The sequence below is a fragment of the Acinonyx jubatus genome, chromosome B1 (assembly GCF_027475565.1).
Source record: "Acinonyx jubatus isolate Ajub_Pintada_27869175 chromosome B1, VMU_Ajub_asm_v1.0, whole genome shotgun sequence".
NCBI lineage: Eukaryota > Metazoa > Chordata > Mammalia > Carnivora > Felidae > Acinonyx > Acinonyx jubatus.
Genome location: NC_069382.1, coordinates 147,198,403 through 147,214,173, shown reverse-complemented (window position 1 = coordinate 147,214,173; position 15,771 = coordinate 147,198,403). Strand labels below are relative to the sequence as shown.

Genomic DNA, 15,771 nt, shown 5'->3' with positions numbered 1-15,771 from the left:
TATTTATTTTTGAGACAGAGAGAGAGCATGAAGGGGGGAGGGTCAGAGAGAGACGGAGACACAGAATCTGAAACAGGCTCCAGGCTCTGAGCTGTCAGCACAGAGCCCGATGCGGGGCTCGAACTCACAGACTGCGAGATCATGACCTGAGCCAAAGTCGGTCACCCAACTGACTGAGCCACCCAGGCGCCCCAATACTTGTTTTTTAAGAGAGAGAGTTTTCCCTTTTCCTTGAATGTGGTCTGAATTTAATGACTTGTTTCTAACAAACAGAATAAAGTGGAAGTGAAAGTGTGCAACTCCAGAGACTAGGTCATTAAAAGGCACTATGACTTTCATCATGGTCACACTTTCTCTTGGATCACTTGCTTGATTGGAAGCCAGCTGCCATATTGAACAGCCCCATGGAGAGGGCCACATGACAAGGAAGGCCTATAGTTAACAACCATGGGAGCAAACTACCTTGTAAGATCCTTCATTACAATCAAGCCTTCAAAGGACTGCAAACCTGACAGATATTTTGAATGCTACATCTCATAAGAATCCCTAAGAGAGAACTAGTCAGCTAAGGCTCTTCTCCCAGACTTCTGGGCCACAGGAACTAGGAAACAATAAATGTTTTGCAAACCACTAATAAAAGTTGGGGTAATCTGTTACACAGCAAAGAGTAACCAATATACTAAGTAAATCCAATTATCCTTAGAAAACATGCATACCTTCTTTCCAAAACTGAAGTCTTAGGCTCTCCAGAATCCAAGTTAGACTCTGCTAATGTCTTGCATGTAAATCCCTTGACCTGAGACTTCGGATGAACATTTTGTGCAGTCATACTATCTTGATCCTTTGGGCTTCTTGTACCTCTGTGAATATGTAAAGTGAAAAATTGTTTACATTTCTCCATAAAATATTCCTTCCAGAAACATACAATAAGTAGATAATATAATATTGGTTGTAACAAATATCAGATAAACCTATTCAGGTCCTAGGACTTATAACTAGCCTAGGAAGAAAATTTGTTTCTAGGACCTGCAAAGAAAAATTCTGATAAAGGAAATGGTACAGACCAGGCCTAAGATGGAAGTAATGACAGGAGGACACCCAGAGACATTACCTACAGGCAGCATATGATACATATTACACATTTAATCTACCATGGTTTTTTTGAAAATCCACAAACAACTTAAATTGTTTTCTTTGACAGCCCTAGTCAGCCTACTGAGGAACAGTAGTGTGTTCAGAGGGATTCTTTAACAGCTACTAGCTAATTATATGTAAAGAAGATATACTATTCCCAGACTGCATAATTTCTCTTCTCTCACATTTCTCTTGTAAGTCCTATGTTTTGTTTCTCACTCAGTCTACCAGCCTATTCTTACCATATGTGAGAAAATATAATTTGCATAAACATAACTAAAGAGCATGCAAACTTTTGAGATTTGATGGTTTACTTCTGAAGATTCTACTCTCTCTACAAGTCCTATCATAGAGTTAGAAAAAATATTAAGAGAATACTATGAACAATTATATGTCAATAAATTAGATAACCAAGATAGAATAGATTACCAAAACTAAGTCAAGAAGAAATAATCTGAAAAGACCTATAACAAGAGAATGAATCAGTAATCAAAAACTACCCAGAAATAAAGGCCCAAATGGTTTTACAGCTGAATTCTACCAGTCATTCAAAGAATATGAATTCTTCACAAACTCTTTCAAAAAACAGAAGAGAATTTCTTAAATCACTTTATGAAGTCAGTATTATCTTGATACCAAAACTAGATAGACATCACAAGAAAAGTGCAGACCAAACAACTCAACAACATACTGGCAGAGCAAATCTAGAGACTGTAGCAAATCTAGAGACATGTATGTATAAATGTAATTATACATACATCATGACCAAATGGGATTTACACCACAGATGCAGTTTGGTCTAACATCTGAAAACCAATTAACGAAAAACATCATATCAATAATAATAAAAATTACAGCATCATCTCAATAGATGCAAAAAAAAAAAAGCATTTAACAAAATCCAACACGTTTTTATGATAAAAATACTCAACAAAGTAGGACTAGAAGGAACTGCCTCAACTTGATAAAGGGTAGCTGAAAAACTTACAGCTAGCAACATAAAGACTGGATGCTTGCCCCCTAAGATTTAGGAACCAGACAAGGAAATCTGCTATTGCCACCTGTATTAGCCAGAGCAATTAGGCAGTATAAAATAAATAAAATACAGGAAAGGAACAGGTCAAACTACTAACAAATGACATGATTTCTGTACTCACAATATCTCACAAAATCCACTAAAAAGCTATCAAAACTAATAAATGACTTCATAAAGGTTGCAGATACAAGTCAAATACAAAAACCAATTGTAGGGGCACCTGGGTGGTTCAGTCGGTTGTACTCCTGACTCTTGGTTTTGGCTCAGGTCATAATCTCACAGTTCGAGAGATCAAGCCCCATGCTCTATGCTCCAGCTCAGAGCGCAGGGCCTACTTGGGATTCTTTCTTTCTCTGCCCCTCCCCTGCGGGTGCACGCTCTCTCACTCTCTCAAAATAAAAAAAATAAAAAAAAAAAAAAACCAAAGGTATCTCTATACACTTGCAATGAACATCCAAAAATAAAATTTAAAAAGCAATTCCATTCAGAATAATGAAGCAGAAAAAAGGAGGGGGATTAAGGCAAAAGACTACGATTAAGAATCAGAGAATTCAGTGACTCATTAAAAAGGAACAACATCAGAATCATAGGGGTCCCAGAAGAGGAAGAGAAATAGAGGTAGAAGGGTTGTATGAGCAAATCATAGCGGAAAACTTTCCTAACCTGGGGAAAGACACAGACATAAAAATCCAGGAAGCACAGAGGACTCCCATTAGATTCAACAAAAACTGACCATCAAAAATGCATTATCATAGTCAAATTCACAAAATACTCAGGCAAGGAGAGAATCATGAAAGCACCAAGGGAAAAAAAGTCCCTAACCTTGCAGCAGACCTATCCATAGAAACTTGGCAGGCCACAAAGGAGTGGCAGGATATATTCAACATGCTGAATCGGAAAAATATGCAGCCAAGAATTCTTTATCCAGCAAGGCTGTCATTCAAAACACAAGGAGAGATAAAAAGTTTCCCAGACAACAAAAATTAAAGGAGTTTGTGACCACTAAACCAGCCCTGCAAGAAATTTTAAGGGGGACTCTCTGAGGGGACAAAGCAACAAAGATTAGAAAGGACCAGATAACACCACCAGAAACTCCAACTCTACAAGCATCATAATGGCAATAAATTCGTATCTTTCAGTACTCACTCTAAAGGTCAATGGACTCAATGCTCCAATCCAAAGACACAGGGTAACAGAATAGATAAGAAAACAAGATCCATCTATATGCTGTTTATAAGAGACTCACTTTAGACCTAAAGACACTTTCAGATTGAAAGTAAAGATGGAGAACCATCGATCATGCTAATGGTCAACAAAAGAAAGCCGGAGTAGCCATACTTATATCAGACAATCTAGACTTTAAAATAAAGACTGTATCAAGAGGTGCAGAAGGGCATTCTATCATAATTAAGGGGTCCATCCACCAAGAAGACCTAATAATCATAAAAATGTATGTGCCAAAAGTGGAGGCATCCAAATATACAAACCAATTAATCACAAACATAAAGAAACTCAATGATAGTAATACCATAATAGTAGGAGACTTCAACACCCCACTCAGAGCAATGGACAGATCATCCAATCAAAAAATCAACAAGGAAACAATGGCTTTGAATGACACACTGGACAAGATGGACTTAACAGATATATTCAGAACATTTCATCCTAAAGCAGCAGAATATACATTCTTTTCCAGTGCACATGGAATGTTCTCCAGAATAGACCATATACTGGGACACAAATCAGCCCTCAGCAAGTACAAAAAGATCGAGATCATACCATGCATATTTTCAGACCACAACGCTATGAAATTCAAAATCAACCACAAGGAAAAATTTGGAAAGGTAACAAATACTTGGACACTAAAGAACATCCTACTAAAGAATGAATGGACCAACCAAGAAGTTAAAGAGGAAATTAAAAAGTATATGGAAGCCAATGAAAATGAACACCCCAAAACCTCTGGGACGCAGCACAGGCAGTCATAAGAGGGAAGTACATAGCAATCCAGGCCTTCCTACAGAAGAGAGAAAGATCTTAGATACACACCCTAACCTTACACCTTAAAGAGCTGGAAAAAGAACAGCAAATAAAACCCAAAACCAGCAGAACACATGAAATAATAAAGATTAGAGCAGAAATTAATGCTATCGAAACCAAAAAAACAGAATAGATCAATGAAACCAGAAGCTGGTTCTTTGAAAGAATTAACAAAATTGATAAACCACTAGCCATTTTGATCAAAAAGAAAAAGGAAAGGACCCAAATAAATAAAATCAAGAATGAAAGAGGAGAGTTCACAACTAATACAGCAGAAATAAAAACAATAGTAAGAGTATATTATGAGCAATTATATGCCAATAAAATGGGCAATATGGAAGAAATGGACAAATTCCTAGAAACATATACACTACCAAAACTGAAACAAGAAGTAACAGAAAATTTGAACAGACCTATAACCAGTAAAGAAATCGAATTAGTAATCAAAAACCTTCCCAAAAACAAGAGTCCAGGGCCAGATGGCTTTCCAGGGGAAATCTACCAAACATTTAAGGAAGAGTTAATACCTATTCTCTTGAAGCTAACCTAAAACACAGAAGCGGAAGGAAAACTTCCAAACCCTTTCTATGAAGCCAGCATTACCTTGAGTCCAAAACCAGACAGAGACCCCACTAAAAAGGAAAACTATAGACCAATTTCCCTGATGTACATGGATGCAAAAATTCTCAACAAGATATTAGCCAACAGGATCCAGCAATACATTAAAAAGGTTATTCACCACGACCAAGTGGGATTTATACCTGGGATGCAGGGCTCGTTCAATATCTGCAAAATGTGATTCATCACATCAATAAAAGAAAGGACAAGAAACACATGATCCTCTCAATAGATGCAGAGAAGGCATTTGACAAAATACAGCATTCTTTCTTGATAAAAACCCTCAAGAAACTAGGGATAGAAGGATCATACCTCGAGATCATAAAAGCCATATATGAACAACCCAACACTAATATCATCCTCAATGGGGAAAAGCTGAGAGCTTTCCCTCTAAGGTCAGGAACAAGACAGGGATGTCCACTCTCACCACTGTTATTCAACATAGTATTGGAAGTCTTAGCCTCTGCAATCAGACAACACAAAGAAATGAAAGGCATCCAAATCGGCCAGGAGGTCACACTTTCACTCTTCGCAGATAACGTGATACTCTATATGGAAAACCCTAAAGATTCCACCAAAAAACGTGCTAGAACTGATCTATGAATTCAGCAAAGTGCAGGATATAAAACCAATGCACAGAGCTTGGTTGCATTCCTACACACCAACAATGAAGCAACAGAAAAAGAAATTGAGGAATCAATCCCTTTTAGAATTGCACCAAAACCCATAAAATACCTAGGACTAAATCTAACCAGAGGTGAAAAATCTATACACTGAAAACTATAGAAAGCTGATGAAAGAAACTGAAGATGGAAAAAGATTCCATGCTCCTGGATAGGAAGAACAAATATTGTTAAAATGTCGATACTACCCAAAGCAATCTACACATTCAATGCAATCCCTATCAAAATGACACCAGCATTCTTCACAGAGCTAGAATAAACAATCCTAAAATTTGTATGGAACCAGAGAAGACCCTGAATAGCCAAAGCAATCTTGAAAAAGAAAACCAAAGCAGGAGGCATCACAATCCCAGACTTCAAGCTATACTACAAAGCTGTAATCATCAAGACAGTATGGTACTGGCACAAGAACAGACACTCAGATCAATGGAACAGAATACAGAACCCAGAAATGGACCCACAAACCTTTGGCCAATTAATCTTTGACAAAGCAGGAAAGAATATCCAATGGAATAAAGACAGTCTCTTCAGCAAATGGTGCTGAGAAAACTGGACAGCGACATGCAGAAGAATGAACCTGGACCACTTTCTTATACCATACACAAAAATAAACTCAAAGTGGATGAAAGACCTCAATGTAAGACAAGAATCCATCAAAATCCTTGAGGAGAAAGCAGGCAAAAACCTCTTTGATCTTGGCTGCAGCAACTTCTTACTCAACATGTCTCCAGAGGCAAGGGAAACAAAAGCAAAAATGAACTACTGGGACCTCATCAAGATAAAAAGCTTCTGCACAGTGAAGGAAACAATCAGCAAAACTAAAAGGCAACCGACAGAATGGGAGAAGATATTTGCCAATGACAAATCAGATAAAGGGTTAGTATCCAAAATCTACAAAGAACTTCTCAAACTCAACACCCAAAAAAACAAAGAATCCAGTGAAGAAATGGGCAAAAGACATGAATAGACACTTCTCCAAAGAAGACACCCAGATGGCCAACCGACACCTGAAAAAACGCTCAACATCACTCATTGTCAGGGAAATACAAATCAAAACCACAATGCAATACCACCCCTCACCTGTCAGAGTGGCTAATATTAACAACTCAGGCAACAACAGATGTTGGCGAGGATGCGGAGAAAGAGGATCTCTTTTGCATTGTTGGTGGCAATGCAAGCTGGTGCAGCCACTCTGGAAAACAGTGTGGAGGTTCCTCAAAAAATTAAAAATAGATCTACCCTACGACCCAGCAATTGCACTACTAGGTATTTATCCAAGGGATACAGGTATCCCTTGTTTCGAAGGGACACATGCACCCCCATGTTTATAGCAGCATTATCAACAATAGTCAAAGTATGAAAAGAGCCTAAATGTCCATCAATGGGTGACTGGATAAAAAAGATGTGGTATATATATACAACAGAGTATTACTTGGCAATAAAAAGAATGAAATCTTGCCATTTGCAACTACGTGGATGGAACTAGAGGGTATAATGCTAAGCGAAATTAGTCAGAGAAAGACTTCATATGACTTCACTCATATGAGGACTTTAAGAGACAAAACAGATGAACATAAGGGAAGGGAAACAAAAAAAATATAAAAACAGGGAAGGGGATAAAACATAAGAGAGTCTTAAATATGAAGAACAAACAGAAGATTAGTGGAGGGATTGTGGGGAGGGGGATGGGCTAAATGGGTAAGGGGCATTAAGGAATCTACTCCTGAAATCATTGTTGTACTATATGCTAATTTGGATGTAAACTAAAAAAATTAAAAAAAAATTAAATTAAAAAAAAAAAAGGAGAGAGAAGGAAAAAAAATAATGTTGCCCAAAGAAATATAGTAATTTGTATTGTTGGTGCTATTGTTGCAAAGTCTTGGGGAAATTTGTTTTGTGTCATTTTCCCACTTATGATAAATTATATTCTTAATTGTTTTGAAGGAAACGAGTATAGAGAATTTGAATAATGTCTGTAGTTAAATAAAAGTTGATTTATCCATCAAAAAAAAGCAATTCCATTCACAATAGCATTAAAATAATAAAATGCTTAGAAATGAATTTAACAAAAGTGTAAAACTTATGCTCTGAAAACACTGTTGAAATAAGTTGAAGACCTCAATGAATGGAAAAGCATCCCATGTTCATGGATCGATAGATATAGTGTTAAAATGGCAATATCTCCCAAACTGATATACAGATTCAATGCATTCTCTGTCAGATTCTCAAGTGATATCTTTGTAGAAATTGACATGCTGATTCTAAAATTTATATGGAATTGCAAGGAACCCAGAATAGCCAAAACAATCTGAAAAGAAGAATAATGAGGACTTATACCTCTTGATCTCAAATCTTTTCATAGCAATGGTAACAATCAAGACAGTGTAGTACTGGATCAAGAATTAATATATAGATTAAGAGAAAAAAACTGAGAATTCAGAAAGAAACTCATATATTTATGGTCAACTGATTTTCAAAAATGATGCCAAGACCATTCAATGGGGGAATAAGTAGTCGTTTTGACAAACAATTATGGAAAACTGGATAGTCACATGCAAAAGAATAAAGTTGAATCCTTCATAGAATATACAAAAGTTAACTCAAAATGGATCAAACACCTAAATGTAAGAAAAACTCTTAGAAGAAAAGATAATGACAAATCTTCATGAACTTGGATTCTTAGATATGACACCAAGTATAAGCAACAAAAGGATAAAATAGATGGACTGGACTTTACGAAAATTAAAAACTTTAGTGCTTCAAAGGACACCATTAAGAAGCAAGAAGAAAACCCATAGAATGGAGAAAATATCTGCAAACCACGTATCTGACAAGGGACTTGTATCCAAAAGATAAAGACCTCTTACAACACAATAAAAAAACCCAAAAAATTAGGCTGAATAGATTTTTCTCTAAAGATATGCAAATGGCCAATAAACAAATGAAGAGATGCTCAACATCATTAGTCATCTGGGAAGTGCAAATGAAAATCACAAAGAGATACTACTTTCATACCAACTCGGATGGCTAGCATCAAAGTCAGATAATAACAAATGTTGACAAGGATGCAGAGAGACTGGAACCCTCATACACTGCTGGCAGGAATGTAAAATGGTACAGATGCTTTGGAAAACAATCTTACAGTTCCTCAAACAATTTTAATATAGTTACCATATGTCAGAGCAACTCCACTCCTGGGTATATATCCAAGAGAAATGAAAACACATGTTCACATAGAAACCTGTACACAAATGTTTATACCAGCATTATTCATAAGAGCCAAAAGGTGGAAACAACCCAAATGTCCATCAGTGAATGAAAAGATAAACAAAACATGGTATAACCATAAAACAAAACATTTTTTGGTCATAAAAAGTAAGGAAGTACTGATATACACTACAACATGAATGAAACTTGAAAATTTCCAAAAGAAGCCAGTACAAAAAACTCATACTATATGATTTCATTCAGATGAAAATCCAAACTGTAGAGAAATCTATACAGATAAAAAGTAGATTAGTGGTTGCTTAGGGTAGTGGCAGAGAGGACTAGGGAAATGATAACTAATGAGTACTGGCTTTGTGAAGTGCTGAAAATACTCTAAAATTGACTGTGTTGATGGTTTGCACCTATCTGTTAATATACTAAAAAAACATTGAATTGTACACATTTCATGAGCGAACCGTATGGTGTGGGGAGTACCATACATTCTCATTGTACATAAAAGATAAGGTTTGTTATAAGAATACTAGCTGAAATTTAAAAACTCAATGTAAACAAATTTTTTATCTTAACCTATTTCTCTCAACCTATAGGTAAGGCTCAACTGCTTTGTTTAGTAAAACTTTGATTTATTTTTATTATTAATACATTCAAGTAAAAACAATTGGACTAGTAGTCAGAAGACCTAGTTATCTAATGACACGCTATTTAATCTATGTAGACCTTCCTCATATGTAAAAATGGAGCTAACGAGTGTCCTACCCACCTCTCAGGAATCTTATGCAAATAAATGATACAAGAAACAAGATGATATAAATATGGAAATCTGATAAAAGAGAGGCCATTACAAATCAGTAGGGGAAATGTACCATTCAACACCTACACAGAGAAAAAAAGAATTTAAATTTCCTATTCCACATCAAACACAAAAATAAATTACAGATGGTTTAAAGAAGTAAATATAAAAAAACAAGTTAGTTTTTAGGAAAAAAATACAGAAAAACAGATCCTTATAACCTCGGAGTCTACAAAAAAAGCAAATGTTCACAACACTGAAAGGCTAATAAATTCTACTACAGCTGACCCCTTGAATAACACAGGTTTAAAGTGCACAGGTCCACATATAAGCATTTTTTTTTCAATAAATACAATTCTGTAAATGTTTTTTCTCTTTCCTAATAACAATTTCTTTTCTCTACTCTATTGTAAAAATTACATATAGCATGTAATATATGTAAAAAACAAAATATGTGTTAATCAACTGTTTATGCTACTAGTAAGGTTTCCAGTCAACAATAAGTTATTAGTAGTTAAGCTTTGGAGAAGTCAAAAGTTACAAGCAAATTTCTGGCTGTGCAGGGGTCACTGCCCCTAACTCCCATGATGCTCTAGGGTTATCCATACATTAAAATTATGTCTTCTGTATGAAAGACACGAATACATGTGACCTATTAAGGATTAAAAGCCAAAATAGATAAAGAGTTCCTAAAAATCAATTCTAAAAAAGTATAAAATTGGCCAAGCAATTTACAAAGAGACAATCTATTTAAACATGAGCAAGGGGGGCCTGGGTGGCTCAGATGGTTAAGCATCCAACTCTTGGTTTCGGCTCAGGTCATGATCTCACAGTTTCATGAGTTCGAGCTCCATGCAGGGCTCTGCGTTGGCAGCCATGAAGCCTGCTTGGGATTCTCTCTCTTTCTCTCTCTTGCTGCCCCTCCCCCACTTGTACTATCTCTCTCAAAATAAATAAATTAAATTTTTTTTCTAAGAAAAAATAAAAATGAGCAAGAAACAAATGAAAAGATATTTAACTATTTAATTTCACTAATAATTAGGAAAATGCAATGAAATCCAGAGATATACCCCATTATGAACAGCTTCAAGAGAACAGGTGTTAACTCTTCCTTAAATGTATGGTAGAATTCCCCTGTACAGCCATCTGGCCCTGGACTCTTGTTTTTTGGGAGATTTTTGATTACTAATTCGATTTCCTTACTGGTTACATACACTGCTATTTTTAAGGCACTCTACTGATTTATTTCTGTACACCCCTAGCACCCTGCAGTTTCTCACATGTAATATGCATTATTTGTTGAGTAAATGAAAGAATAAATGCTATGTTAAGAAGTAAAAATATGCAAGAACAATACCTAACTCACTAGGTTGTCAGGGACTGATGAAAATTCATTGAAAAGCTCCTAGCAAATAGCTGACACATAATAAGCACTCAAAAGTACCTTAACTATTATCACCTTAGGGGGAGAAGTATTAAGATATATTCCTAATTATTGAAATCACATTAACTTCACTCAGAAGGAAGCAAATCAAACTATACGTTAATAATGACTAAGATTAAAAGATAAAAATTAAAAGATAAAAAATAAATTTAAAAAAATGACCAAAATGGTAAAATTTATGTTTTTACCACTGTATTTTTTTAAAAAGGAATCAACTTTTTTAATTAAAAATTTTTTTTTTTTTAATTTAAGAGAGTTTATGGAGGAGGAGCTGAAGGAGAAAAAAAGAATCTTAAGCAGGTTCCACACCCAGTGCTGAGCCAGGTTCGGAGCTCCATCCCACAACCCTGGGATCATGACCCAAGCCGAAATGAAGAGTCAGTCGCTCAACCAACTGAGCCACCCGGGTGCTCCAAAAAAGAAGCAACTCTTCAATGACAATAATACTTACTCTTATTATATATATTAGTCACATCCTATGTACTATATATATTATTCCCCATTTTAAAATGAGGAAAAAAATTCAAGAGTTCTGTGTTGCCCTAGGGCATCACCAGCTAATGGCTGAGCATGAATTTACAACCATGTCTGTCAGACTGCAGAGCCCTTTACGCTAATACTGTTTCTCCACAAATGATTAAATGACACAAACTATTAAATGCTAAACAGCAAAAATAACTATATTGTATACATAATAGACATACCCAGAATGATCATGATTTTTCTTCTTAACCAGGTCTTCCTCATCACTTTTCAATGACTCATTCTGGGAAGAACCAGAAATTTTATCATGGTCAATAATTCTTCTAGAATCTTTAGCAGTTAAAAACTCCTGTGTTCTTGAACTGCCTGAAGTAGTTCTCTTCTGCCCTTTAAATGGAATAGTTTTGTCCCCAATATTCTTAGATGACTGGTTTGGTTTTTCAACAGGTGTTTGTCTACTGTTGTGACACACTGACAATTCATTTCTTCTTGAAGAATTGCTATAAACAAGACCTGAAGGATTCAATGATAACCTAAAGTTAGCATAATGTTTATCCAAATTATCTGGCTCACTGAAATACCAACATTATATATATTTTCATGTAAACACATACACACACACACACATACACCAATCTCGTAGGCTATATTTATTTTCAGATTAAATTCATAAACTATGCAGCTTTTCAATTTTTAGACATATGTACCAAATTTATCACAAGCTTCCAAAACCACCCTGTCTCTGCCCACTACTCTTGTGGCCATCCTTAAGATCCTGGTATTTCCCACGGTTCCAGCTTTAGCTTCTCACTCTTATTTACCTACTTTGAGGGGCCCTTGTACTCTTAACTGTAATTACTATGTAGATGCCGGTATCATAATATTCACCTATCACTCTCCTTTAAATCTGCCCCTCTGGTTTTAGTTCCTTTCTTAACAAAAAGCACAACTATTTGCTCAAATACCTACATCAGAAATCTCAGTCAGCCAAAACTCCTGTCTCTATCTGCAATCAGTCCCCTTATCCTGTCATTTCTACATTCTTAATACCACTCAAATCCACTTCTCTCAAGCTCTCCTGCCTGTCATTAGCAGGGACTGGCATCTTATCTGGATTATTAAAGGAGCCTCTTAATTAGTTTCCCTTTCTCTAGCCTTGCCGTTTTTCAATCCATTCTTCACACTGTTTCAAGAATCATCTTAGGAAAACACAAGCTGGGTCATTACAACCTTGCTAAAGTCTTTTAGTGATAATCTGTAACTTAAGGATTACGTCCAAATATTTTCAATAATTTATTTCTACATGTAGAGTACTTATTTCGTTAATCAAAATTCTATCCTCCAAATAAACAAATTGACAAAAAAAAAAAAAAAAAGAAAAGAAAAGCAGCAGCCAGCAATACTGAACTATTTGCATTTCTCCAAAGCACTGGTTCTTAAAGGGTTGGTCCCAGACCAGCAGGATCAGCATCACTTAAGAGTCTGTTTGAAATGCAAATTCTCAGGCCTCACTTCAGACCCACTAAATCAGAAACTCAGAGTAGGGCCCAATACTCTGTATTTTAACAAGCCTTCCATATAACTCTGCTAAAATAATCTTTAAAAGGTCACACTCTCAGTTCCAGATCTCTGCACATGCTACTCTGCTCGAAACATTCCATCCATCCTCCTCACCCCACCCAGTTACTTAACTAATTCCTAATTCATTCTTCAGGAAGCTGTCCCAAATTCCCATGCTTAAATTAGGTAGCTCTCTCTCTCAACCCTCTGATAACATTTATCATCCATCTATTTATTTACTTATCTTTCTCTTCCAGCAGACTGGCAATTCCTTGAGACCAAGTTTGCTCTTTTACCTATCGCTACATTTCCAATGCCTAACATCAGGGTCAGGACAGTGGTGAAGCAATTTTTTTCCCCAGTCCTACTGAGATATAATTGACATTAACATTGTATAAGTTCAGGGTGCGCAATGTAATAGTTTTATATATGTATATACTGCAAAATAAATACCAACAAGTAGATCTTAAAAGTTATCATAAAGTTTTTTTTTCTCATCATAAAATTAAAAAATTGAAGAAGGTTCTCACTGAGTCATGCAAGTACTGAATGTGAACACACACAATCTAGAGACCAAACGCCTCCTCCTCGAATTTCTCATTGTATATTACTCACTTGACTCACTCTAGTACTGGTTCTACCTTACACCATTGCTGCCTCACAGTGGGCACTCAATAAATTTGTCTCAACATACACGAAAAAGCAGTACGGCCACATATCCACTATCGGCAGCTTGGTTGCTTGATAGGGAAATAAGCAATGGATCAAGAATCAGGAAACCTGGGTTCTATTTTTTTCCAGTTCTAGCACACAGGTCTATGACCTTAGGTGCAAGTCATATTGCTTTATTGAGCTTCAGACTTTCTTTTCCTACCAGATGAAGGACTGTTTGAACTATGAGATCTACAAGTATTCCTCTTTTTTGTGGCTCCCTACTCAATCAGAAATTCAACACCTGTTTCAAAGCTGCTACACAAGTCTTTTTTGATAAGTTTCAGAGTTCTAAAACACTTATACAAGCTTTGTAAGATTTTCATTTTCTCATGTATTTACACACTCATCTGCCATAGTACAGTTTCAGGCACTTGGGGCAGAAAGGTGAGTTCCTCAAAGTAGTATCAGGAGTAGATAACATTTTATATACTAACTACATGTCACTAAATCCTTATAATGAGGTAGATGTGTTTGTAATCATGTTACAGAGTAAGAAACTGAACAAAATAACTTAGCCAAAGTAGAGAAATAATCATTTAAACTGAGATCTAAATCCCAAATCCAAGGAAGGCTGCAACAGAATACTTCTTTCTGCTATAATCAAGGATCCCAATGACTCAAAAATTCATAGCAACAAGGCCCCAGACGGAGTGCCACATTTGTCTAGTCTCTCACTTGTTGATCTCAATACCAGAGTCAACAGTATCCATTAAATGTTACCTTATCATCTACCATCTTTTCATGATCACCTCCCTTAAAAAAAATCAAAAATGTTTCCAAAACAATAAATGTTTCACCCTGTACAGAAAAGAGATAGCACTGCAGACCTAAGAATGTTATCCTTAGAAAGACCTGCTTGCAAAGTTAGCTCTTGCCTAGCCTAGCATGTGGGAACTTCAATTTTGGGAGGGTTCCCATCATTTCCTAAATGACAAATGTAGTTTAGTGTGCCTAAACTGCTTGTGCAAAAAATACAGTTTATGTCAAATACTTGCTTTCCTTCAGGGAGTCGAATTTTAGTACTTGCTAGGCAGAGTGCCTAGATGACTACCTCCAGTAAAAATCTTGAGCATTAATCCCTAATGAGCTTCCCTAGTAGACACCATTTTATACATCTGTCGCAAATATTCATTGCTGGAGGAACTATGTGCCTCTGGTAAGAATCCATTGGGAGAGGGCTGCTTCAGACTTTGCCCATGTACTTTTTTTCTGATTTTCCTTTGTATCCTTCTGATGTTAAGGAAACTTCAAACTTCTACTATCACTTCTCTCACTTCACTTTCACCTGATGTTGTTGCTTACTATTTTCATGGAGGAAAAACAATAGAAAAGCAGATCTTTATCTTTCCACCCTCAATTCTACCAAACTACTTCCATCTGTATACTAGATCACAGTCCTGTCCTTGCCTACTCAAGGACTGTGATCTAGATTTACTCTCTACCTTTCTATGAGGTCATTTTATTTTTTTTAATTTTTTTACTTTTTGTATTCAGGAGTCATTTTAAAGTTTTTATATTCCAGTTAGTTAACATTTCAGGTATACAACACTTCCATACTGTTCATCAGGACAGGTGCACTCCTTAATTCCCATCATCTATTTCACCCATCCCCCCACTCACCTCCTTTCTGGTAACCATCAGTTTGTTTTCTATAATTAAGAGTCTGTTTCTTGGTTTGCACCCCCCTCTTTCCCTTTGTTCATTTCTTTTGTTTCTTAAATTTCACATATAAGTGAAATCATATGGTATTTATCTTTCTCTTGACTGACTTATTTTGCTTAGCATAATACTCTCTAGCTCCATCCATGTCGTTGCAAATGGCAGGATTTCATTTTTTTATGGCTCAGTAATATTGCGTGTGTGTGTGTGTGTGTGTGTGTGTGTGTGTGTGTATCTTCTTTAACCATTCATCAGTTGATGGACACTTGAGCCGTTTCCATAATTTGGCTATTGTAGATAATGTTGCTATAAACACTGGGGTGCATGTACCCTTTGAGTTAGTATTTCTATATTCTTTGGGTGAATACCTAGTAGTGCAATT

At 36.1% G+C, this 15,771-nt stretch overlaps 1 protein-coding gene across 6 annotated transcripts in view; it reads right to left on the bottom strand.

Annotated features, from left to right (window-relative positions):
* Positions 1-15,771, bottom strand: part of CENPC (centromere protein C) — an 80,313-nt gene that overhangs the window by 32,397 nt on the left and 32,145 nt on the right. For all 6 annotated transcript variants that reach the window (XR_003419612.2, XR_008296290.1, XM_027057695.2 and 3 more), the window contains 2 exons: positions 11,678-11,969; positions 717-860 (listed from right to left, as the gene is read on the bottom strand). Coding sequence is in view for 4 of the 6 variants with exons in the window: in XM_027057695.2 (XP_026913496.1) it covers positions 717-860; positions 11,678-11,969 (436 nt within the window). In the remaining 2 variants the exon portion in view is untranslated. The remainder of the gene's footprint in view (positions 1-716; positions 861-11,677; positions 11,970-15,771) is intronic.